This window comes from Anomaloglossus baeobatrachus, chromosome 5 (assembly GCF_048569485.1).
Source record: "Anomaloglossus baeobatrachus isolate aAnoBae1 chromosome 5, aAnoBae1.hap1, whole genome shotgun sequence".
NCBI lineage: Eukaryota > Metazoa > Chordata > Amphibia > Anura > Aromobatidae > Anomaloglossus > Anomaloglossus baeobatrachus.
In genome coordinates, this window is record NC_134357.1 from 4387430 (window position 1) to 4411492 (window position 24063).

General features: G+C 47.2%; 1 protein-coding gene across 1 annotated transcript; it reads right to left on the bottom strand.

The window, feature by feature from the left end:
• Positions 1–1100: 1100 nt before the first annotated feature.
• Positions 1101–22406, bottom strand: LOC142310623 (pancreatic lipase-related protein 2-like). The gene is made up of 5 exons (XM_075348147.1): positions 22293–22406; positions 22044–22167; positions 2475–2586; positions 1693–1857; positions 1101–1372 (listed from the first exon to the last, which is right to left on the bottom strand). The coding sequence occupies exons 2-5, from the start codon at positions 22126–22128 to the stop codon at positions 1291–1293; spliced, it is 444 nt and encodes a 147-aa protein (XP_075204262.1). The 5' UTR covers positions 22129–22167; positions 22293–22406; the 3' UTR covers positions 1101–1290.
• Positions 22407–24063: the final 1657 nt, after the last annotated feature.

Consider the following 24063-nt stretch of genomic DNA (forward strand, 5'->3'; position numbering starts at 1 on the left):
TGCAGGTTTAGGACCTGAGGCTACAGACACCGCCCAGGACTGTGCAGGTTTAGCACCTGAGGCTACAGACACAGCTCAGAACTGTGCAGGTTTAGGACCTGAGGCTACAGACACCGCTCAGGACTGTGCAGGTTTAGGACCTGAGGCTACAGACACCGCTCAGGACTGTGCAGGTTTAGGACCTGAGGCTACAGACACCGCTCAGGACTGTGCAGGTTTAGGACCTGAGACTACAGACACCGCTCAGGACTGTGCATGTTTAGGACCTGAGGCTACAGACACCACCCAGGACTGCGCAGGTTTGGACCTGAGACTACAGACAGCAACCAGCACTGCGCAGGTTTAGGACCTGAGAATACAGACACCGCCCAGGACTGCGCAGGTTTAGGACCTGAGAATACAGACACCGCTCAGGACTGTGCAGGTTTAGCACCTGAGGCTACAGACACCGCTCAGAACTGTGCAGGTTTAGGACCTGAGGCTACAGACACCGCTCAGGACTGTGCAGGTTTAGGACCTGAGGCTACAGACACCGCCCAGGACTGTGCAGGTTTAGGACCTGAGGCTACAGACACTGCCAAGGACTGTGCAGGTTTAGGACCTAAGAATACAGACACCGCTCAGGACTGTGCAGGTTTAGGACCTGAGGCTACAGACACCGCCCAGGACTGCGCAGGTTTAGGACCTGAGAATACAGACACCGCTCAGGACTGTGCAGGTTTAGGACCTGAGGCTACAGACACCACCCAGGACTGCGCAGGTTTAGGACCTGAGAATACAGACACCGCCCAGGACTGTGCAGGTTTAGGACCTGAGGCTACAGACACCACCCAGGACTGCGCAGGTTTAGGACCTGAGAATACAGACACCGCTCAGGACTGTGCAGGTTTAGGACCTGAGGCTACAGACACCACCCAGGACTGCGCAGGTTTAGGACCTGAGAATACAGACACCGCCCAGGACTGTGCAGGTTTAGGACCTGAGGCTACAGACACCGCTCAGGACTGTGCAGGTAACACAGTCTCCTGGAATCGCACAGAACTTTTTGCCTCCTCAGAAATCAGACACTTTTCTTTACAGCAGAAAACGCAGATTCTTCACCTTTATTTATTTCTTATTTTTTTCCCCCTTTATGTTTTTTTTCACAATATTTCAAACAACAAAAATAATATATAGTAAATACAAGCTTTGCTGGTGTGTGGCCAGACGCCGGGGGTTACCGCTGTGGATCTGAGGCCGTAGCTGACGGGGGCCGCCTTGATGGCCGCTGATCTGACACACCGCCTGGATCTATGGGGTCCGCTCCTCGTCACAGGGGTCCAGGCTTTGTTCTTGGTCGTCCAAGACGGTTTCATTTGAGCAGAATGAAAATCTGAAGAAGAAAAATCTGCTGATCTCTCTACTAGATCACGGTTAAAGGGCCGGCGTCCTGCTATAAATACAGCGACAAGATCGTATAACACATTCTGAGATCTCTGATGGATCCACTGTACTCAGGATCTCACAGAAGCTGTGATCAGCCCTGAAGGATCACTCTGCGCAGATGAATGTTTGATACAATGATATCAAGGTCTGTGTAACATATATGCATCTCCACTGGGTGAGGGTTTGTTGCAATGTATCAGTGCAGCAGTGCATGACCGGACATGTGACATCGCTGAGGCCCCTGCACTGGATGATGAGAGTACTCACATTGCCCCGTCCTCCCCGGACTGGACGTCTATCCTCTCCGCTCCCATCCAGGTCCTGAAGAGACGAAGCAGCGGAGTCCAGTGGAAGGTGACATTGTGCCCAGAGCCGAGCTTCACCGCCGAGTCCACGAGCGCAGAATACGTCTCTCCAGGCACCAGACGCCCCCTACACGAAGCGCAGCATTCACACATAGATCTGCAAATAACAACGACCAGCCCGAGCCATGCACCCAGCCACCTCCAGAGCTGCACTCACTATTCTGCTGTCACATTGTCTTATCCTCCAGTCACCTCTAGAGCTGCACTCACTATTCTACTGTTATTCCGTGTCTTATCCTCCAGCCACCTCCAGAGCTGCATTCACTATTCTGCTGTTACATTGTGTGTTATCCTACACCCACCTCCAGATCTGCACTCACTATTCTGCTGTTACATCGTGTCTTATGCTACAGTCACCTCCAGAGCTGCAGTCACTATTCTGCTGTTACCTCATCTTATCCTCCAGTCACCTCCAGAGCTGCACTTACTATTCTGCTGTTACATCATGTTGTATCCTCCAGAGCTGCACTCACTATTCTGCTGTTACATCGTGTCTTATCCTACAGTCGCCTCCAGAGCTGCAGTCACTATTCTGCTGTAACATGATGTAAAAGCAGAATAGTGAGTGCAGCTCTGGAGGTGACTGTAGATGCTTGATATTATCCTGTGCTCCAGTTAGCTGACCGTTATTAATACATACTGTACCCAGAGGGTCAGGGGCTCATAGCTTGCGTCCCCCCTCACCTGAACTCCACATGTTGCAATTTGCTGCTCTCGGATGCAGAGAGGGTCACACGCATCGTTCCCATTGATCTCACAGATCCCTTCAATGAAACTGAAATCTTGTATCTCCAGCCTGAAGGGACACAGATTGGATACACACATCAGATACACAGATCGGATACACAGAGAGGGTACACAGATCGGGTACACAGATCGGGTACACAGAGGGGGTACACAGAGGGGGTACACAAGAGGAAGTCAATTAAATTATAGGATCAGATGCTACAGAATCCTGATGAGCCCCGAATTTACAAATCGGGTCAGCACTTTATATGTGCAGTAACGGAGCGACACAGATCAGGTGACCGTTACCTCTGCTCCAACACTGCACAGCTCAGTAATAGATGCAGGGTCTATCGGAGTCTAATCCATGCTTTATACTGCAGCGCTGCTCCATTACTGCACAGCTCAGTAATAGATGCAGGGTCTATCGGAGTCTAGTCCATGCTTTATACTGCAGCGCTGCTCCATTACTGCACAGCTCAGTAATAGATGCAGGGTCTATCGGAGTCTAATCCATGCTTTATACTGCAGCGCTGTTCCATTACTGCACAGCTCAGTAATAGATGCAGGGTCTATCGGAGTCTAATCCATGCTTTATACTGCAGCGCTGCTCCATTACTGCACAGCTCAGTAATAGATGCAGGGTCTATCGGAGTCTAGTCCATGCTTTATACTGCAGCGCTGCTCCATTACTGCACAGCTCAGTAATAGATGCAGGGTCTATCGGAGTCTAATCCATGCTTTATACTGCAGCGCTGTTCCATTACTGCACAGCTCAGTAATAGATGCAGGGTCTATCGGAGTCTAATCCATGCTTTATACTGCAGCACTGCTCCATTACTGCACAGCTCAGTAATAGATGCAGGGTCTATCGGAGTCTAGTCCATGCTTTATACTGCAGCGCTGCTCCATTACTGCACAGCTCAGTAATAGATGCAGGGTCTATCAGAGTGTAATCCATGCTTTATACTGCAGCGCTGCTCCATTACTGCACAGCTCAGTAATAGATGCAGGGTCTATCAGAGTGTAATCCATGCTTTATACTGCAGCGCTGCTCCATTACTGCACAGCTCAGTAATAGATGCAGGGTCTATCGGAGTGTAATCCATGCTTTATACTGCAGCGCTGCTCCATTACTGCACAGCTCAGTAATAGATGCAGGGTCTATCAGAGTGTAATCCATGCTTTATACTGTAGCGCTGCTCCATTACTGCACAGCTCAGTAATAGATGCATGGTCTAATCCATGCTTTATACTGCAGCACTGCTCCATTACTGCACAGCTCAGTAACAGATACAGGGTCTATCGGAGTCTAGTCCATGCTTTATACTGCAGCACTGCTCCATTACTGCACAGCTCAGTAATAGATGCAGGGTCTATCGGAGTCTAGTCCATGCTTTATACTGCAGCGCTGCTCCATTACTGCACAGCTCAGTAATAGATGCAGGGTCTATCAGAGTGTAATCCATGCTTTATACTGCAGCGCTGCTCCATTACTGCACAGCTCAGTAATAGATGCAGGGTCTATCAGAGTGTAATCCATGCTTTATACTGCAGCGCTGCTCCATTACTGCACAGCTCAGTAATAGATGCAGGGTCTATCAGAGTGTAATCCATGCTTTATACTGCAGCGCTGCTCCATTACTGCACAGCTCAGTAATAGATGCAGGGTCTATCAGAGTGTAATCCATGCTTTATACTGCAGCGCTGCTCCATTACTGCACAGCTCAGTAATAGATGCAGGGTCTATCAGAGTGTAATCCATGCTTTATACTGCAGCGCTGCTCCATTACTGCACAGCTCAGTAACAGATACAGGGTCTATCGGAGTCTAGTCCATGCTTTATACTGCAGCGCTGCTCCATTACTGCACAGCTCAGTAATAGATGCAGGGTCTATCAGAGTGTAATCCATGCTTTATACTGCAGCGCTGCTCCATTACTGCACAGCTCAGTAATAGATGCAGGGTCTATCGGAGTCTAGTCCATGCTTTATACTGCAGCATTACTGCACAGCTCAGTAACAGATACAGGGTCTAATCCATGCTTTATACTGCAGCGCTGCTCCATTACTGCACAGCTCAGTAATAGATGCAGGGTCTATCAGAGTGTAATCCATGCTTTATACTGCAGCGCTGTTCCATTACTGCACAGCTCAGTAATAGATGCATGGTCTAATCCATGCTTTATACTGCAGCACTGCTCCATTACTGCACAGCTCAGTAACAGATACAGGGTCTAATCCATGCTTTATACTGCAGCACTGCTCCATTACTGCACAGCTCAGCAATAGATGCATGGTATATCGGAGTTTAATCCATGCTTTATACTGCAGCGCTGCTCCATTACTGCACAGCTCAGTAATAGATGCAGGGTCTATTGGAGTCTAGTCCATGCTTTATACTGCAGTGCTGCTCCATTACTGCACAGCTCAGCAATAGATGCAGGGTCTATCGGAGTCTAGTCCATGCTTTATACTACAGCGCTGCTCCATTACTGCACAGCTCAGTAATAGATGCATGGTCTATCGGAGTCTAATCCATGCTTTATACTGCAGCGCTGCTCCATTACTGCACAGCTCAGTAATAGATGCATGGTCTATCGGAGTCTAATCCATGCTTTATACTGCAGCGCTGCTCCATTACTGCACAGCTCAGTAATAGATGCATGGTCTATCGGAGTCTAATCCATGCTTTATACTGCAGCGCTGCTCCATTACTGCACAGCTCAGTAATAGATGCATGGTCTATCGGAGTCTAATCCATGCTTTATACTGCAGCGCTGTTCCATTACTGCACAGCTCAGTAATAGATGCATGGTCTATCGGAGTCTAGTCCATGCTTTATACTGCAGCGCTGCTCCATTACTGCACAGCTCAGTAATAGATGCAGGGTCTATCGGAGTCTAGTCCATGCTTTATACTGCAGCGCTGTTCCATTACTGCACAGCTCAGTAATAGATGCAGGGTCTATCGGAGTCTAGTCCATGCTTTATACTGCAGCGCTGCTCCATTACTGCACAGCTCAGTAATAGATGCATGGTCTATCGGAGTCTAATCCATGCTTTATACTGCAGCGCTGTTCCATTACTGCACAGCTTAGTAATAGATGCAGGGTCTATCGGAGTCTAGTCCATGCTTTATACTGCAGCGCTGCTCCATTACTGCACAGCTCAGTAATAGATGCAGGGTCTATCGGAGTCTAATCCATGCTTTATACTGCAGCGCTGTTCCATTACTGCACAGCTCAGTAATAGATGCAGGGTCTATCGGAGTCTAGTCCATGCTTTATACTGCAGCGCTGCTCCATTACTGCACAGCTCAGTAATAGATGCAGGGTCTATCGGAGTCTAATCCATGCTTTATAGTGCAGCGCTGCTCCATTACTGCACAGCTCAGTAATAGATGCAGGGTCTATCGGAGTCTAATCCATGCTTTATACTGCAGCGCTGCTCAATTACTGCACAGCTCAGTAATAGATGCATGGTCTATCGGAGTCTAATCCATGCTTTATACTGCAGCGCTGCTCCATTACTGCACAGCTCAGTAATAGATGCAGGGTCTATCGGAGTCTAATCCATGCTTTATACTGCAGCGCTGCTCCATTACTGCACAGCTCAGTAATAGATGCATGGTCTATCGGAGTCTAATCCATGCTTTATACTGCAGCGCTGTTCCATTACTGCACAGCTGAGTAATAGATGCAGGGTCTATCGGAGTGTAATCCATGCTTTATACTGCAGCGCTGCTCCATTACTGCACAGCTCAGTAATAGATGCAGGGTCTATCGGAGTCTAATCCATGCTTTATACTGCAGCGCTGCTCCATTACTGCACAGCTCAGTAATAGATGCAGGGTCTATCGGAGTCTAATCCATGCTTTATACTGCAGCGCTGCTCAATTACTGCACAGCTCAGTAATAGATGCATGGTCTATCGGAGTCTAATCCATGCTTTATACTGCAGCGCTGTTCCATTACTGCACAGCTCAGTAATAGATGCAGGGTCTATCGGAGTCTAATCCATGCTTTATACTGCAGCGCTGTTCCATTACTGTACAGCTCAGTAATAGATGCAGGGTCTATCGGAGTCTAATCCATGCTTTATACTGCAGCGCTGCTCAATTACTGCACAGCTCAGTAATAGATGCATGGTCTATCGGAGTCTAATCCATGCTTTATACTGCAGCGCTGCTCCATTACTGCACAGCTCAGTAATAGATGCATGGTCTATCGGAGTCTAGTCCATGCTTTATACTGCAGCGCTGCTCCATTACTGCACAGCTCAGTAATAGATGCAGGGTCTATCGGAGTCTAGTCCATGCTTTATACTGCAGCGCTGCTCCATTACTGCACAGCTCAGTAATAGATGCAGGGTCTATCGGAGTGTAATCCATGCTTTATACTGCAGCGCTGCTTCATTACTGCACAGCTCAGTAATAGATGCATGGTCTATCGGAGTCTAGTCCATGCTTTATACTGCTCCATTACTGCACAGCTCAGTAATAGATGCAGGGTCTATCGGAGTCTAGTCCATGCTTTATACTGCAGCGCTGTTCCATTACTGCACAGCTCAGTAATAGATGCAGGGTCTATCGGAGTCTAATCCATGCTTTATACTGCAGCGCTGCTCCATTACTGCACAGCTCAGTAATAGATGCATGGTCTATTGGGGTCTAATCCATGCTTTATAGTGCAGCGCTGTTCCATTACTGCACAGCTCAGTAATAGATGCATGGTCTATCGGAGTCTAATCCATGCTTTATACTGCAGCGCTGTTCCATTACTGCACAGCTCAGTAATAGATGCAGGGTCTATCGGAGTCTAATCCATGCTTTATACTGCAGCGCTGCTCCATTACTGCACAGCTCAGTAATAGATGCATGGTCTATCGGAGTCTAGTCCATGCTTTATACTGCAGCACTGCTCCATTACTGCACAGCTCAGTAATAGATGCAGGGTCTATCGGAGTCTAATCCATGCTTTATACTGCAGCGCTGCTCCATTACTGCACAGCTCAGTAATAGATGCATGGTCTATCGGAGTCTAATCCATGCTTTATACTGCAGCGCTGCTCAATTACTGCACAGCTCAGTAATATATGCATGGTCTATCGGAGTCTAATCCATGCTTTATACTGCAGCGCTGCTCAATTACTGCACAGCTCAGTAATAGATGCATGGTCTATCGGAGTCTAATCCATGCTTTATACTGCAGCGCTGCTCCATTACTGCACAGCTCAGTAATAGATGCATGGTCTATCGGAGTCTAGTCCATGCTTTATACTGCAGCGCTGCTCCATTACTGCACAGCTCAGTAATAGATGCAGGGTCTATCGGAGTGTAATCCATGCTTTATACTGCAGCGCTGCTCCATTACTGCACAGCTCAGTAATAGATGCATGGTCTATCGGAGTCTAATCCATGCTTTATACTGCAGCGCTGCTCCATTACTGCACAGCTCAGTAATAGATGCATGGTCTATCGGAGTCTAATCCATGCTTTATACTGCAGCGCTGCTCCATTACTGCACAGCTCAGTAATAGATGCATGGTCTATCGGAGTCTAATCCATGCTTTATACTGCAGCGCTGCTCCATTACTGCACAGCTCAGTAATAGATGCATGGTCTATCGGAGTCTAGTCCATGCTTTATACTGCAGCGCTGTTCCATTACTGCACAGCTCAGTAATAGATGCAGGGTCTATCGGAGTCTAATCCATGCTTTATACTGCAGCGCTGCTCCATTACTGCACAGCTCAGTAATAGATGCAGGGTCTATCGGAGTCTAGTCCATGCTTTATACTGCAGCGCTGCTCCATTACTGCACAGCTCAGTAATAGATGCATGGTCTATCGGAGTCTAATCCATGCTTTATACTGCAGCGCTGTTCCATTACTGCACAGCTCAGTAATAGATGCATGGTCTATCGGAGTCTAATCCATGCTTTATACTGCAGCGCTGCTCAATTACTGCACAGCTCAGTAATAGATGCATGGTCTATCGGAGTCTAATCCATGCTTTATACTGCAGCGCTGCTTCATTACTGCACAGCTCAGTAATAGATGCATGGTCTATCGGAGTCTAGTCCATGCTTTATACTGCAGCGCTGCTCCATTACTGCACAGCTCAGTAATAGATGCATGGTCTATCGGAGTCTAATCCATGCTTTATACTGCAGCGCTGTTCCATTACTGCACAGCTCAGTAATAGATGCAGGGTCTATCGGAGTCTAGTCCATGCTTTATACTGCAGCGCTGCTCCATTACTGCACAGCTCAGTAATAGATGCAGGGTCTATCGGAGTCTAATCCATGCTTTATACTGCAGCGCTGCTCCATTACTGCACAGCTCAGTAATAGATGCAGGGTCTATCGGAGTCTAATCCATGCTTTATACTGCAGCGCTGCTCAATTACTGCACAGCTCAGTAATAGATGCATGGTCTATCGGAGTCTAATCCATGCTTTATACTGCAGCGCTGTTCCATTACTGCACAGCTCAGTAATAGATGCATGGTCTATCGGAGTCTAATCCATGCTTTATACTGCAGCGCTGTTCCATTACTGCACAGCTCAGTAATAGATGCATGGTCTATCGGAGTCTAGTCCATGCTTTATACTGCTCCATTACTGCACAGCTCAGTAATAAATGCAGGGTCTATCGGAGTCTAATCCATGCTTTATACTGCAGCGCTGCTCAATTACTGCACAGCTCAGTAATAGATGCATGGTCTATCGGAGTCTAGTCCATGCTTTATACTGCAGCGCTGCTCCATTACTGCACAGCTCAGTAATAGATGCATGGTCTATCGGAGTCTAGTCCATGCTTTATACTGCTCCATTACTGCACAGCTCAGTAATAGATGCAGGGTCTATCGGAGTCTAGTCCATGCTTTATACTGCAGCGCTGTTCCATTACTGCACAGCTCAGTAATAGATGCATGGTCTATCGGAGTCTAATCCATGCTTTATACTGCAGCGCTGTTCCATTACTGCACAGCTCAGTAATAGATGCATGGTCTATCGGAGTCTAGTCCATGCTTTATACTGCAGCGCTGCTCCATTACTGCACAGCTCAGTAATAGATGCAGGGTCTATCGGAGTCTAGTCCATGCTTTATACTGCAGCGCTGTTCCATTACTGCACAGCTCAGTAATAGATGCAGGGTCTATCGGAGTCAAGTCCATGCTTTATACTGCAGCGCTGCTCCATTACTGCACAGCTCAGTAATAGATGCATGGTCTATCGGAGTCTAATCCATGCTTTATACTGCAGCGCTGTTCCATTACTGCACAGCTTAGTAATAGATGCAGGGTCTATCGGAGTCTAGTCCATGCTTTATACTGCAGCGCTGCTCCATTACTGCACAGCTCAGTAATAGATGCAGGGTCTATCGGAGTCTAATCCATGCTTTATACTGCAGCGCTGTTCCATTACTGCACAGCTCAGTAATAGATGCAGGGTCTATCGGAGTCTAGTCCATGCTTTATACTGCAGCGCTGCTCCATTACTGCACAGCTCAGTAATAGATGCAGGGTCTATCGGAGTCTAATCCATGCTTTATAGTGCAGCGCTGCTCCATTACTGCACAGCTCAGTAATAGATGCAGGGTCTATCGGAGTCTAATCCATGCTTTATACTGCAGCGCTGCTCAATTACTGCACAGCTCAGTAATAGATGCATGGTCTATCGGAGTCTAATCCATGCTTTATACTGCAGCGCTGTTCCATTACTGCACAGCTGAGTAATAGATGCAGGGTCTATCGGAGTGTAATCCATGCTTTATACTGCAGCGCTGCTCCATTACTGCACAGCTCAGTAATAGATGCAGGGTCTATCGGAGTCTAATCCATGCTTTATACTGCAGCGCTGCTCCATTACTGCACAGCTCAGTAATAGATGCAGGGTCTATCGGAGTCTAATCCATGCTTTATACTGCAGCGCTGCTCAATTACTGCACAGCTCAGTAATAGATGCATGGTCTATCGGAGTCTAATCCATGCTTTATACTGCAGCGCTGTTCCATTACTGCACAGCTCAGTAATAGATGCAGGGTCTATCGGAGTCTAATCCATGCTTTATACTGCAGCGCTGTTCCATTACTGTACAGCTCAGTAATAGATGCAGGGTCTATCGGAGTCTAATCCATGCTTTATACTGCAGCGCTGCTCAATTACTGCACAGCTCAGTAATAGATGCATGGTCTATCGGAGTCTAATCCATGCTTTATACTGCAGCGCTGCTCCATTACTGCACAGCTCAGTAATAGATGCATGGTCTATCGGAGTCTAGTCCATGCTTTATACTGCAGCGCTGCTCCATTACTGCACAGCTCAGTAATAGATGCATGGTCTATCGGAGTCTAATCCATGCTTTATACTGCAGCGCTGCTCAATTACTGCACAGCTCAGTAATAGATGCATGGTCTATCGGAGTCTAATCCATGCTTTATACTGCAGCGCTGCTCAATTACTGCACAGCTCAGTAATAGATGCATGGTCTATCGGAGTCTAATCCATGCTTTATACTGCAGCGCTGCTCCATTACTGCACAGCTCAGTAATAGATGCATGGTCTATCGGAGTCTAGTCCATGCTTTATACTGCAGCGCTGCTCCATTACTGCACAGCTCAGTAATAGATGCAGGGTCTATCGGAGTGTAATCCATGCTTTATACTGCAGCGCTGCTCCATTACTGCACAGCTCAGTAATAGATGCATGGTCTATCGGAGTCTAATCCATGCTTTATACTGCAGCGCTGCTCCATTACTGCACAGCTCAGTAATAGATGCATGGTCTATCGGAGTCTAATCCATGCTTTATACTGCAGCGCTGCTCCATTACTGCACAGCTCAGTAATAGATGCATGGTCTATCGGAGTCTAATCCATGCTTTATACTGCAGCGCTGCTCCATTACTGCACAGCTCAGTAATAGATGCATGGTCTATCGGAGTCTAGTCCATGCTTTATACTGCAGCGCTGTTCCATTACTGCACAGCTCAGTAATAGATGCAGGGTCTATCGGAGTCTAATCCATGCTTTATACTGCAGCGCTGCTCCATTACTGCACAGCTCAGTAATAGATGCAGGGTCTATCGGAGTCTAGTCCATGCTTTATACTGCAGCGCTGCTCCATTACTGCACAGCTCAGTAATAGATGCATGGTCTATCGGAGTCTAATCCATGCTTTATACTGCAGCGCTGTTCCATTACTGCACAGCTCAGTAATAGATGCATGGTCTATCGGAGTCTAATCCATGCTTTATACTGCAGCGCTGCTCAATTACTGCACAGCTCAGTAATAGATGCATGGTCTATCGGAGTCTAATCCATGCTTTATACTGCAGCGCTGCTCCATTACTGCACAGCTCAGTAATAGATGCATGGTCTATCGGAGTCTAGTCCATGCTTTATACTGCAGCGCTGCTCCATTACTGCACAGCTCAGTAATAGATGCATGGTCTATCGGAGTCTAATCCATGCTTTATACTGCAGCGCTGTTCCATTACTGCACAGCTCAGTAATAGATGCAGGGTCTATCGGAGTCTAGTCCATGCTTTATACTCCAGCGCTGCTCCATTACTGCACAGCTCAGTAATAGATGCAGGGTCTATCGGAGTCTAATCCATGCTTTATACTGCAGCGCTGCTCCATTACTGCACAGCTCAGTAATAGATGCAGGGTCTATCGGAGTCTAATCCATGCTTTATACTGCAGCGCTGCTCAATTACTGCACAGCTCAGTAATAGATGCATGGTCTATCGGAGTCTAATCCATGCTTTATACTGCAGCGCTGTTCCATTACTGCACAGCTCAGTAATAGATGCATGGTCTATCGGAGTCTAATCCATGCTTTATACTGCAGCGCTGTTCCATTACTGCACAGCTCAGTAATAGATGCATGGTCTATCGGAGTCTAGTCCATGCTTTATACTGCTCCATTACTGCACAGCTCAGTAATAAATGCAGGGTCTATCGGAGTCTAATCCATGCTTTATACTGCAGCGCTGCTCAATTACTGCACAGCTCAGTAATAGATGCATGGTCTATCGGAGTCTAGTCCATGCTTTATACTGCAGCGCTGCTCCATTACTGCACAGCTCAGTAATAGATGCATGGTCTATCGGAGTCTAGTCCATGCTTTATACTGCTCCATTACTGCACAGCTCAGTAATAGATGCAGGGTCTATCGGAGTCTAGTCCATGCTTTATACTGCAGCGCTGTTCCATTACTGCACAGCTCAGTAATAGATGCATGGTCTATCGGAGTCTAATCCATGCTTTATACTGCAGCGCTGTTCCATTACTGCACAGCTCAGTAATAGATGCATGGTCTATCGGAGTCTAGTCCATGCTTTATACTGCAGCGCTGCTCCATTACTGCACAGCTCAGTAATAGATGCAGGGTCTATCGGAGTCTAGTCCATGCTTTATACTGCAGCGCTGTTCCATTACTGCACAGCTCAGTAATAGATGCAGGGTCTATCGGAGTCAAGTCCATGCTTTATACTGCAGCGCTGCTCCATTACTGCACAGCTCAGTAATAGATGCATGGTCTATCGGAGTCTAATCCATGCTTTATACTGCAGCGCTGTTCCATTACTGCACAGCTTAGTAATAGATGCAGGGTCTATCGGAGTCTAGTCCATGCTTTATACTGCAGCGCTGCTCCATTACTGCACAGCTCAGTAATAGATGCAGGGTCTATCGGAGTCTAATCCATGCTTTATACTGCAGCGCTGTTCCATTACTGCACAGCTCAGTAATAGATGCAGGGTCTATCGGAGTCTAGTCCATGCTTTATACTGCAGCGCTGCTCCATTACTGCACAGCTCAGTAATAGATGCAGGGTCTATCGGAGTCTAATCCATGCTTTATAGTGCAGCGCTGCTCCATTACTGCACAGCTCAGTAATAGATGCAGGGTCTATCGGAGTCTAATCCATGCTTTATACTGCAGCGCTGCTCAATTACTGCACAGCTCAGTAATAGATGCATGGTCTATCGGAGTCTAATCCATGCTTTATACTGCAGCGCTGTTCCATTACTGCACAGCTGAGTAATAGATGCAGGGTCTATCGGAGTGTAATCCATGCTTTATACTGCAGCGCTGCTCCATTACTGCACAGCTCAGTAATAGATGCAGGGTCTATCGGAGTCTAATCCATGCTTTATACTGCAGCGCTGCTCCATTACTGCACAGCTCAGTAATAGATGCAGGGTCTATCGGAGTCTAATCCATGCTTTATACTGCAGCGCTGCTCAATTACTGCACAGCTCAGTAATAGATGCATGGTCTATCGGAGTCTAATCCATGCTTTATACTGCAGCGCTGTTCCATTACTGCACAGCTCAGTAATAGATGCAGGGTCTATCGGAGTCTAATCCATGCTTTATACTGCAGCGCTGTTCCATTACTGTACAGCTCAGTAATAGATGCAGGGTCTATCGGAGTCTAATCCATGCTTTATACTGCAGCGCTGCTCAATTACTGCACAGCTCAGTAATAGATGCATGGTCTATCGGAGTCTAATCCATGCTTTATACTGCAGCGCTGCTCCATTACTGCACAGCTCAGTAATAGATGCATGGTCTATCGGAGTCTAGTCCATGCTTTATACTGCAGCGCTGCTCCATTACTGCACAGCTCAGTAATAGATGCAGGGTCTATCGGAGTCTAGTCCATGCTTTATACTGCAGCGCTGCTCCATTACTGCACAGCTCAGTAATAGATGCAGGGTCTATCGGAGTGTAATCCATGCTTTATACTGCAGCGCTGCTTCATTACTGCACAGCTCAGTAATAGATGCATGGTCTATCGGAGTCTAGTCCATGCTTTATACTGCTCCATTACTGCACAGCTCAGTAATAGATGCAGGGTCTATCGGAGTCTAGTCCATGCTTTATACTGCAGCGCTGTTCCATTACTGCACAGCTCAGTAATAGATGCAGGGTCTATCGGAGTCTAATCCATGCTTTATACTGCAGCGCTGCTCCATTACTGCACAGCTCAGTAATAGATGCATGGTCTATTGGGGTCTAATCCATGCTTTATAGTGCAGCGCTGTTCCATTACTGCACAGCTCAGTAATAGATGCATGGTCTATCGGAGTCTAATCCATGCTTTATACTGCAGCGCTGTTCCATTACTGCACAGCTCAGTAATAGATGCAGGGTCTATCGGAGTCTAATCCATGCTTTATACTGCAGCGCTGCTCCATTACTGCACAGCTCAGTAATAGATGCATGGTCTATCGGAGTCTAGTCCATGCTTTATACTGCAGCACTGCTCCATTACTGCACAGCTCAGTAATAGATGCAGGGTCTATCGGAGTCTAATCCATGCTTTATACTGCAGCGCTGCTCAATTACTGCACAGCTCAGTAATAGATGCATGGTCTATCGGAGTCTAATCCATGCTTTATACTGCAGCGCTGCTCAATTACTGCACAGCTCAGTAATAGATGCATGGTCTATCGGAGTCTAATCCATGCTTTATACTGCAGCGCTGCTCCATTACTGCACAGCTCAGTAATAGATGCATGGTCTATCGGAGTCTAGTCCATGCTTTATACTGCAGCGCTGCTCCATTACTGCACAGCTCAGTAATAGATGCAGGGTCTATCGGAGTGTAATCCATGCTTTATACTGCAGCGCTGCTCCATTACTGCACAGCTCAGTAATAGATGCATGGTCTATCGGAGTCTAATCCATGCTTTATACTGCAGCGCTGCTCCATTACTGCACAGCTCAGTAATAGATGCATGGTCTATCGGAGTCTAATCCATGCTTTATACTGCAGCGCTGCTCCATTACTGCACAGCTCAGTAATAGATGCATGGTCTATCGGAGTCTAATCCATGCTTTATACTGCAGCGCTGCTCCATTACTGCACAGCTCAGTAATAGATGCAGGGTCTATCGGAGTGTAATCCATGCTTTATACTGCAGCGCTGTTCCATTACTGCACAGCTCAGTAATAGATGCAGGGTCTATCGGAGTCTAGTCCATGCTTTATACTGCAGCGCTGTTCCATTACTGCACAGCTCAGTAATAGATGCAGGGTCTATCGGAGTCTAATCCATGCTTTATACTGCAGCGCTGCTCCATTACTGCACAGCTCAGTAATAGATGCAGGGTCTATCGGAGTCTAGTCCATGCTTTATACTGCAGCGCTGCTCCATTACTGCACAGCTCAGTAATAGATGCATGGTCTATCGGAGTCTAATCCATGCTTTATACTGCAGCGCTGTTCCATTACTGCACAGCTCAGTAATAGATGCATGGTCTATCGGAGTCTAATCCATGCTTTATACTGCAGCGCTGCTCAATTACTGCACAGCTCAGTAATAGATGCATGGTCTATCGGAGTCTAATCCATGCTTTATACTGCAGCGCTGTTCCATTACTGCACAGCTCAGTAATAGATGCAGAGTCTATCGGAGTCTAATCCATGCTTTATACTGCAGCGCTGCTCAATTACTGCACAGCTCAGTAATAGATGCATGGTCTATCGGAGTCTAATCCATGCTTTATACTGCAGCGCTGCTCCATTACTGCACAGCTCAGTAATAGATGCATGGTCTATCGGAGTCTAGTCCATGCTTTATACTGCAGCGCTGCTCCATTACTGCACAGCTCAGTAATAGATGCATGGTCTATCGGAGTCTAATCCATGCTTTATACTGCAGCGCTGTTCCATTACTGCACAGCTCAGTAATAGATGCAGGGTCTATCGGAGTCTAGTCCATGCTTTATACTGCAGCGCTGCTCCATTACTGCACAGCTCAGTAATAGATGCAGGGTCTATCGGAGTCTAATCCATGCTTTATACTGCAGCGCTGCTCCATTACTGCACAGCTCAGTAATAGATGCAGGGTCTATCGGAGTCTAATCCATGCTTTATACTGCAGCGCTGCTCAATTACTGCACAGCTCAGTAATAGATGCAGGGTCTATCGGAGTGTAATCCATGCTTTATACTGCAGCGCTGCTCCATTACTGCACAGCTCAGTAATAGATGCATGGTCTATTGGGGTCTAATCCATGCTTTATAGTGCAACGCTGTTCCATTACTGCACAGCTCAGTAATAGATGCAGGGTCTATCGGAGTCTAGTCCATGCTTTATACTGCAGCGCTGCTCCATTACTGCACAGCTCAGTAATAGATGCATGGTCTATCGGAGTCTAATCCATGCTTTATACTGCAGCGCTGTTCCATTACTGCACAGCTCAGTAATAGATGCAGGGTCTATCGGAGTCTAATCCATGCTTTATACTGCAGCGCTGCTCAATTACTGCACAGCTCAGTAATAGATGCATGGTCTATCGGAGTCTAGTCCATGCTTTATACTGCAGCGCTGCTCCATTACTGCACAGCTCAGTAATAGATGCAGGGTCTATCGGAGTGTAATCCATGCTTTATACTGCAGCGCTGCTCCATTACTGCACAGCTCAGTAATAGATGCAGGGTCTATCGGAGTCTAGTCCATGCTTTATACTGCAGCGCTGCTCCATTACTGCACAGCTCAGTAATAGATGCAGGGTCTATCGGAGTCTAGTCCATGCTTTATACTGCAGCGCTGTTCCATTACTGCACAGCTCAGTAATAGATGCAGGGTCTATCGGAGTCTAATCCATGCTTTATACTGCAGCGCTGCTCAATTACTGCACAGCTCAGTAATAGATGCAGGGTCTATCGGAGTCTAATCCATGCTTTATACTGCAGCGCTGCTCAATTACTGCACAGCTCAGTAATAGATGCAGGGTCTATCGGAGACTAGTCCATGCTTTATACTGCAGCGCTGCTCCATTACTGCACAGCTCAGTAATAGATGCAGGGTCTATCGGAGTCTAGTCCATGCTTTATACTGCAGCGCTGTTCCATTACTGCACAGCTCAGTAATAGATGCAGGGTCTATCGGAGTCTAGTCCATGCTTTATAGTGCAGCGCTGCTCCATTACTGCACAGCTCAGTAATAGATGCATGGTCTATCGGAGTCTAATCCATGCTTTATACTGCAGCGCTGTTCCATTACTGCACAGCTCAGTAATAGATGCAGGGTCTATCGGAGTCTAATCCATGCTTTATACTGCAGCGCTGTTCCATTACTGCACAGCTCAGTAATAGATGCATGGTCTATCGGAGTCTAGTCCATGCTTTATACTGCAGCGCTGTTCCATTACTGCACAGCTCAGTAATAGATGCAGTGTCTATCGGAGTCTAATCCATGCTTTATACTGCAGCGCTGTTCCATTACTGCACAGCTCAGTAATAGATGCATGGTCTATCGGAGTCTAGTCCATGCTTTATACTGCAGCGCTGTTCCATTACTGCACAGCTCAGTAATAGATGCATGGTCTATCGGAGTCTAATCCATGCTTTATACTGCGGCGCTGTTCCATTACTGCACAGCTCAGTAATAGATGCAGGGTCTATCGGAGTCTAGTCCATGCTTTATACTGCAGCGCTGCTCCATTACTGCACAGCTCAGTAATAGATGCAGGGTCTATCGGAGTCTAATCCATGCTTTATACTGCAGCACTGCTCCATTACTGCACAGCTCAGTAATAGATGCATGGTCTATCGGAGTCTAGTCCATGGTTTATACTGCAGCGCTGCTCCATTACTGCACAGCTCAGTAATAGATGCATGGTCTATCGGAGTCTAGTCCATGCTTTATACTGCAGCGCTGTTCCATTACTGTACAGCTCAGTAATAGATGCAGGGTCTATCGGAGTCTAATCCATGCTTTATACTGCAGCGCTGTTCCATTACTGCACAGCTCAGTAATAGATGCAGGGTCTATCGGAGTCTAATCCATGCTTTATACTGCAGCGCTGTTCCATTACTGCACAGCTCAGTAATAGATGCATGGTCTATCGGAGTCTAGTCCATGCTTTATACTGCAGCGCTGCTCCATTACTGCACAGCTCAGTAATAGATGCATGGTCTATCGGAGTCTAATCCATGCTTTATACTGCAGCGCTGCTCCATTACTGCACAGCTCAGTAATAGATGCATGGTCTATCGGAGTCTAATCCATGCTTTATACTGCAGCGCTGTTCCATTACTGCACAGCTCAGTAATAGATGCATGGTCTATCGGAGTCTAATCCATGCTTTATACTGCAGCGCTGCTCCATTACTGCACAGCTCAGTAATAGATGCAGGGTCTATCGGAGTCTAATCCATGCTTTATACTGCAGCGCTGTTCCATTACTGCACAGCTCAGTAATAGATGCATGGTCTATCGGAGTCTAGTCCATGCTTTATACTGCAGCGCTGCTCCATTACTGCACAGCTCAGTAATAGATGCATGGTCTATCGGAGTCTAATCCATGCATTATACTGCAGCACTGCTCCATTACTGCACAGCTCAGTAATAGATGCAGGGTCTATCGCAGTGTAATCCATGCTTTATACTGCAGCATTACTGCACAGCTCAGTAATAGATGCATGGTCTATCGGAGTCTAATCCATGCTTTATACTGCAGCGCTGCTCCATTACTGCACAGCTCAGTAATAGATGCATGGTCTATCGGAGTCTAGTCCATGCTTTATACTGCAGCGCTGCTCCATTACTGCACAGCTCAGTAATAGATGCATGGTCTATCGGAGTCTAATCCATGCTTTATACTGCAGCGCTGTTCCATTACTGCACAGCTCAGTAATAGATGCAGGGTCTATCGGAGTCTAATCCATGCTTTATACTGCAGCGCTGTTCCATTACTGCACAGCTCAGTAATAGATGCAGGGTCTATCGGAGTCTAGTCCATGCTTTATACTGCAGCGCTGTTCCATTACTGCACAGCTCAGTAATAGATGCATGGTCTATCGGAGTCTAATCCATGCTTTATACTGCAGCGCTGTTCCATTACTGCACAGCTCAGTAATAGATGCAGGGTCTATCGCAGTGTAATCCATGCTTTATACTGCAGCATTACTGCACAGCTCAGTAATAGATGCAGGGTCTATCGGAGTCTAGTCCATGCTTTATACTGCAGCGCTGTTCCATTACTGCACAGCTCAGTAATAGATGCAGGGTCTATCGGAGTCTAATCCATGCTTTATACTGCAGCGCTGCTCCATTACTGCACAGCTCAGTAATAGATGCATGGTCTATCGGAGTCTAATCCATGCTTTATACTGCAGCGCTGTTCCATTACTGCACAGCTCAGTAATAGATGCAGGGTCTATCGGAGTGTAATCCATGCTTTATACTGCAGCGCTGCTCCATTACTGCACAGCTCAGTAATAGATGCAGGGTCTATCGGAGTCTAGTCCATGCTTTATACTGCTCCATTACTGCACAGCTCAGTAATAGATGCAGGGTCTATCGGAGTCTAGTCCATGCTTTATACTGCAGCGCTGCTCCATTACTGCACAGCTCAGTAATAGATGCAGGGTCTATCAGAGTCTAGTCCATGCTTTATACTGCAGCGCTGCTCCATTACTGCACAGCTCAGTAATAGATGCAGGGTATATCGGAGTCTAATCCATGCTTTATACTGCAGCGCTGCTCCATTACTGCACAGCTCAGTAATAGATGCATGGTCTATCGGAGTCTAATCCATGCTTTATACTGCAGCGCTGTTCCATTACTGCACAGCTCAGTAATAGATGCAGGGTCTATCGGAGTGTAATCCATGCTTTATACTGCAGCGCTGCTCCATTACTGCACAGCTCAGTAATAGATGCATGGTCTATCGGAGTCTAGTCCATGCTTTATACTGCTCCATTACTGTACAGCTCAGTAATAGATGCAGGGTCTATCGGAGTCTAGTCCATGCTTTATACTGCAGCGCTGCTCCATTACTGCACAGCTCAGTAATAGATGCAGGGTCTATCAGAGTCTAGTCCATGCTTTATACTGCAGCGCTGCTCCATTACTGCACAGCTCAGTAATAGATGCAGGGTCTATCGGAGTCTAATCCATGCTTTATACTGCAGCGCTGCTCAATTACTGCACAGCTCAGTAATAGATGCATGGTCTATCGGAGTCTAGTCCATGCTTTATACTGCAGCGCTGTTCCATTACTGTACAGCTCAGTAATAGATGCATGGTCTATCGGAGTCTAGTCCATGCTTTATACTGCAGCGCTGCTCCATTACTGCACAGCTCAGTAATAGATGCAGGGTTTATCGGAGTCTAATCCATGCTTTATACTGCAGCACTGCTCCATTACTGCACAGCTCAGTAATAGATGCATGGTCTATTGGGGTCTAATCCATGCTTTATAGTGCAGCACTGCTTCATTACTGCACAGCTCAGTAATAGATGCAGGGTCTATCGGAGTGTAATCCATGCTTTATACTGCAGCGCTGCTCCATTACTGCACAGCTCAGTAATAGATGCAGGGTCTATCGGAGTCTAATCCATGCTTTATACTGCAGCGCTGCTCCATTACTGCACAGCTCAGTAATAGATGCATGGTCTATCGGAGTCTAGTCCATGCTTTATACTGCAGCGCTGCTCAATTACTGCACAGCTCAGTAATAGATGCAGGGTCTATCGGAGTCTAGTCCATGCTTTATACTGCAGCATTACTGCACAGCTCAGTAATAGATGCAGGTTCTGTCCATGCTTTATACTGCAGCGCTGCTCCATTACTGCACAGCTCAGTAATAGATACAGGGTCTAATCCATGCTTTATACTGCAGCGCTGCTCCATTACTGTACAGCTCAGTAATAGATGCAGGGTCTATCGGAGTGTAATCCATGCTTTATACTGCAGCGCTGCTCCATTACTGCACAGCTCAGTAATAGATGCATGGTCTATCGGAGTTTAATCCATGCTTTATACTGCAGCGCTGCTCCATTACTGCACAGCTCAGTAATAGATGCAGGGTCTATCGGAGTGTAATCCATGCTTTATACTGCAGCGCTGCTCCATTACTGCACAGCTCAGTAATAGATGCAGGGTCTATCGGAGTGTAATCCATGCTTTATACTGCAGCGCTGCTCCATTACTGCACAGCTCAGTAATAGATGCAGGGTCTATCGGAGTCTAATCCATGCTTTATACTGCAGCGCTGCTCCATTACTGCACAGCTCAGTAATAGATGCAGGGTCTATCGGAGTCTAGTCCATGCTTTATACTGCAGCGCTGCTCCATTACTGCACAGCTCAGTAATAGATGCAGGGTCTATCGGAGTCTAATCCATGCTTTATACTGCAGCGCTGCTCCATTACTGCACAGCTCAGTAATAGATGCAGGGTCTATCGGAGTGTAATCCATGCTTTATACTGCAGCGCTGCTCCATTACTGCACAGCTCAGTAATAGATGCAGGGTCTATCGGAGTCTAATCCATGCTTTATACTGCAGCGCTGCTCCATTACTGCACAGCTCAGTAATAGATGCAGGGTCTATCGGAGTGTAATCCATGCTTTATACTGCAGCGCTCCTCCATTACTGCACAGCTCAGTAATAGATGCAGGGTCTATCGGAGTCTAGTCCATGCTTTATACTGCAGCGCTGCTCCATTACTGCACAGCATCTGCAATATATGAGCAGCTTCACAACAAGCCACTTACTGGAGAAATGGTCTCCCCCGGTGTTCAGATAGAAGCTCTGCCTCCTGGAGGTGTTGTACTGGGATGGGTCTGCGTAGTACCCCATGGACGGGCATCCCCCTGGGGGGCAGGGAAAACAGGAACCCTGGAGAAATTAAGTGACCCCCATTATAATCTCAGCACTAAAGAGGATGACTCCTATTATCTGCACAATCCTATGACCTGGCTTTCGCCATGCTGACGGTCTCCCAGGACATAGGCAGAACGTACCGCGATGAATTCCTCGTAGCTCCCGCAGGGGTAACTGGTGAATCCGCTGCGATGCAGCACGCTGTGCGTAAAGTAGAGGAACGCACGGAAGTGATTACACGCCAAAACCTGAAGAGCCGCTGGGGAAAAAGCCAAAAGATCAGCGCAGAAATCCGAAGAGAGAAGAGGAGCAGAGGAAGACATCAGCGCAAACGTCCGAAGAGAGAAGAGGAGCAGAGGAAGAGATCAGAGCAGACGTCCGAAGAGAGAAGAGGAGCAGAGGAAGAGATCAGAGCAGAGGAAGAGATCAGAGCAGAGGAAGAGATCAGAGCAGAGGAAGAGATCAGCGCAAATGTCCGAAGAGAGAAGAGGAGCAGAGGAAGAGATCAGCGCAGACATCCGGAGAGAGAAGAGGAGCAAAGTAAGAGATCAGAGCAGAGGAAGAGATCAGAGCAGAGGAAGAGATCAGAGCAGAGGAAGAGATCAGAGCAGACGTCCGAAGAGAGAAGAGGAGCAGAGGAAAACAGCAGAGCAGACGTCCGAAGAGAGAAGAGGAGCAGAGGAAGAGATCAGAGCAGACGTCCGAAGAGAGAAGAGGAGCAGAGGAAAACATCAGAGCAGACGTCCGAAGCGAGAAGAGGAGCAGAGGAAGAGATCAGAGCAGACGTCCGAAGAGAGAAGAGGAGCAGAGGAAAACATCAGAGCAGACGTCCGAAGAGAGAAGAGGAGCAGAGGAAAAGATCAGAGCAGACGTCCGAAGAGAGAAGAGGAGCAGAGGAAGAGATCAGCGCAAACGTCCGAAGAGAGAAGAGGAGCAGAGGAAAACATCAGAGCAGACGTCCGAAGAGAGAAGAGGAGCAGAGGAAGAGATCAGAGCAGACGTCCGAAGAGAGAAGAGGAGCAAAGTAAGAGATCAGAGCAGAGGAAGAGATCAGAGCAGAGGAAGAGATCAGAGCAAACGTCCGAAGAGAGAAGAGGAGCAGAGGAAGAGATCAGAGCAAACGTCCGAAAAGAGAAGAGGAGCAGAGGAAGAGATCAGAGCAGAGGAAGAGATCAGAGCAGAGGAAGAGATCAGAGCAGAGGAAGAGATCAGAGCAGACGTCCGAACAGAGAAGAGGAACAGAAGCAAAGATCAGAGCAGACGTCCGAAGAGAGAAGAGGATCAGAGCAAGAGATCAGCGCAGACGTCCGAAGAGAGAAGAAGAGCAGAGGAAGAGATCAGCGCAGACGTACGAAGAGAGAAGAGGAGCAGAGGAAGAGATCAGCGCAGAGGAAGAGATCAGAGCAGACGTCCGAAGAGACAAGAGGAGCGGAGGAAAAGAGTGGTCACACTACAGAGCTCTGTACTGTAGAGCGGTCACACTATAGAGCTCTGTACTGTAGAGAGGTCACACTATAGAGCTCTGTACTGTAGAGCGGTCACACTATAGAGCCCTGTACTGTAGAGAGGTCACACTATAGAGCTCTGTACTGTAGAGCGGTCACACTATAGAGCTCTGTACTGTAGAGCGGTCACACTATAGAGCCCTGTACTGTAGAGAGGTCACACTATAGAGCTCTGTACTGTAGAGAGGTCACACTATAGAGCTCTGTACTGTAGAGCGGTCACACTATAGAGCTCTGTACTGTAGAGAGGTCACACTATAGAGCTCTGTACTGTAGAGCGGTCACACTATAGAGATCTGTACTGTAGAGAGGTCACACTATAGAGCTCTGTACTGTAGAGAGGTCACACTATAGAGCTCTGTACTGTAGAGAGGTCACACTATAGAGCTCTGTACTGTAGAGAGGT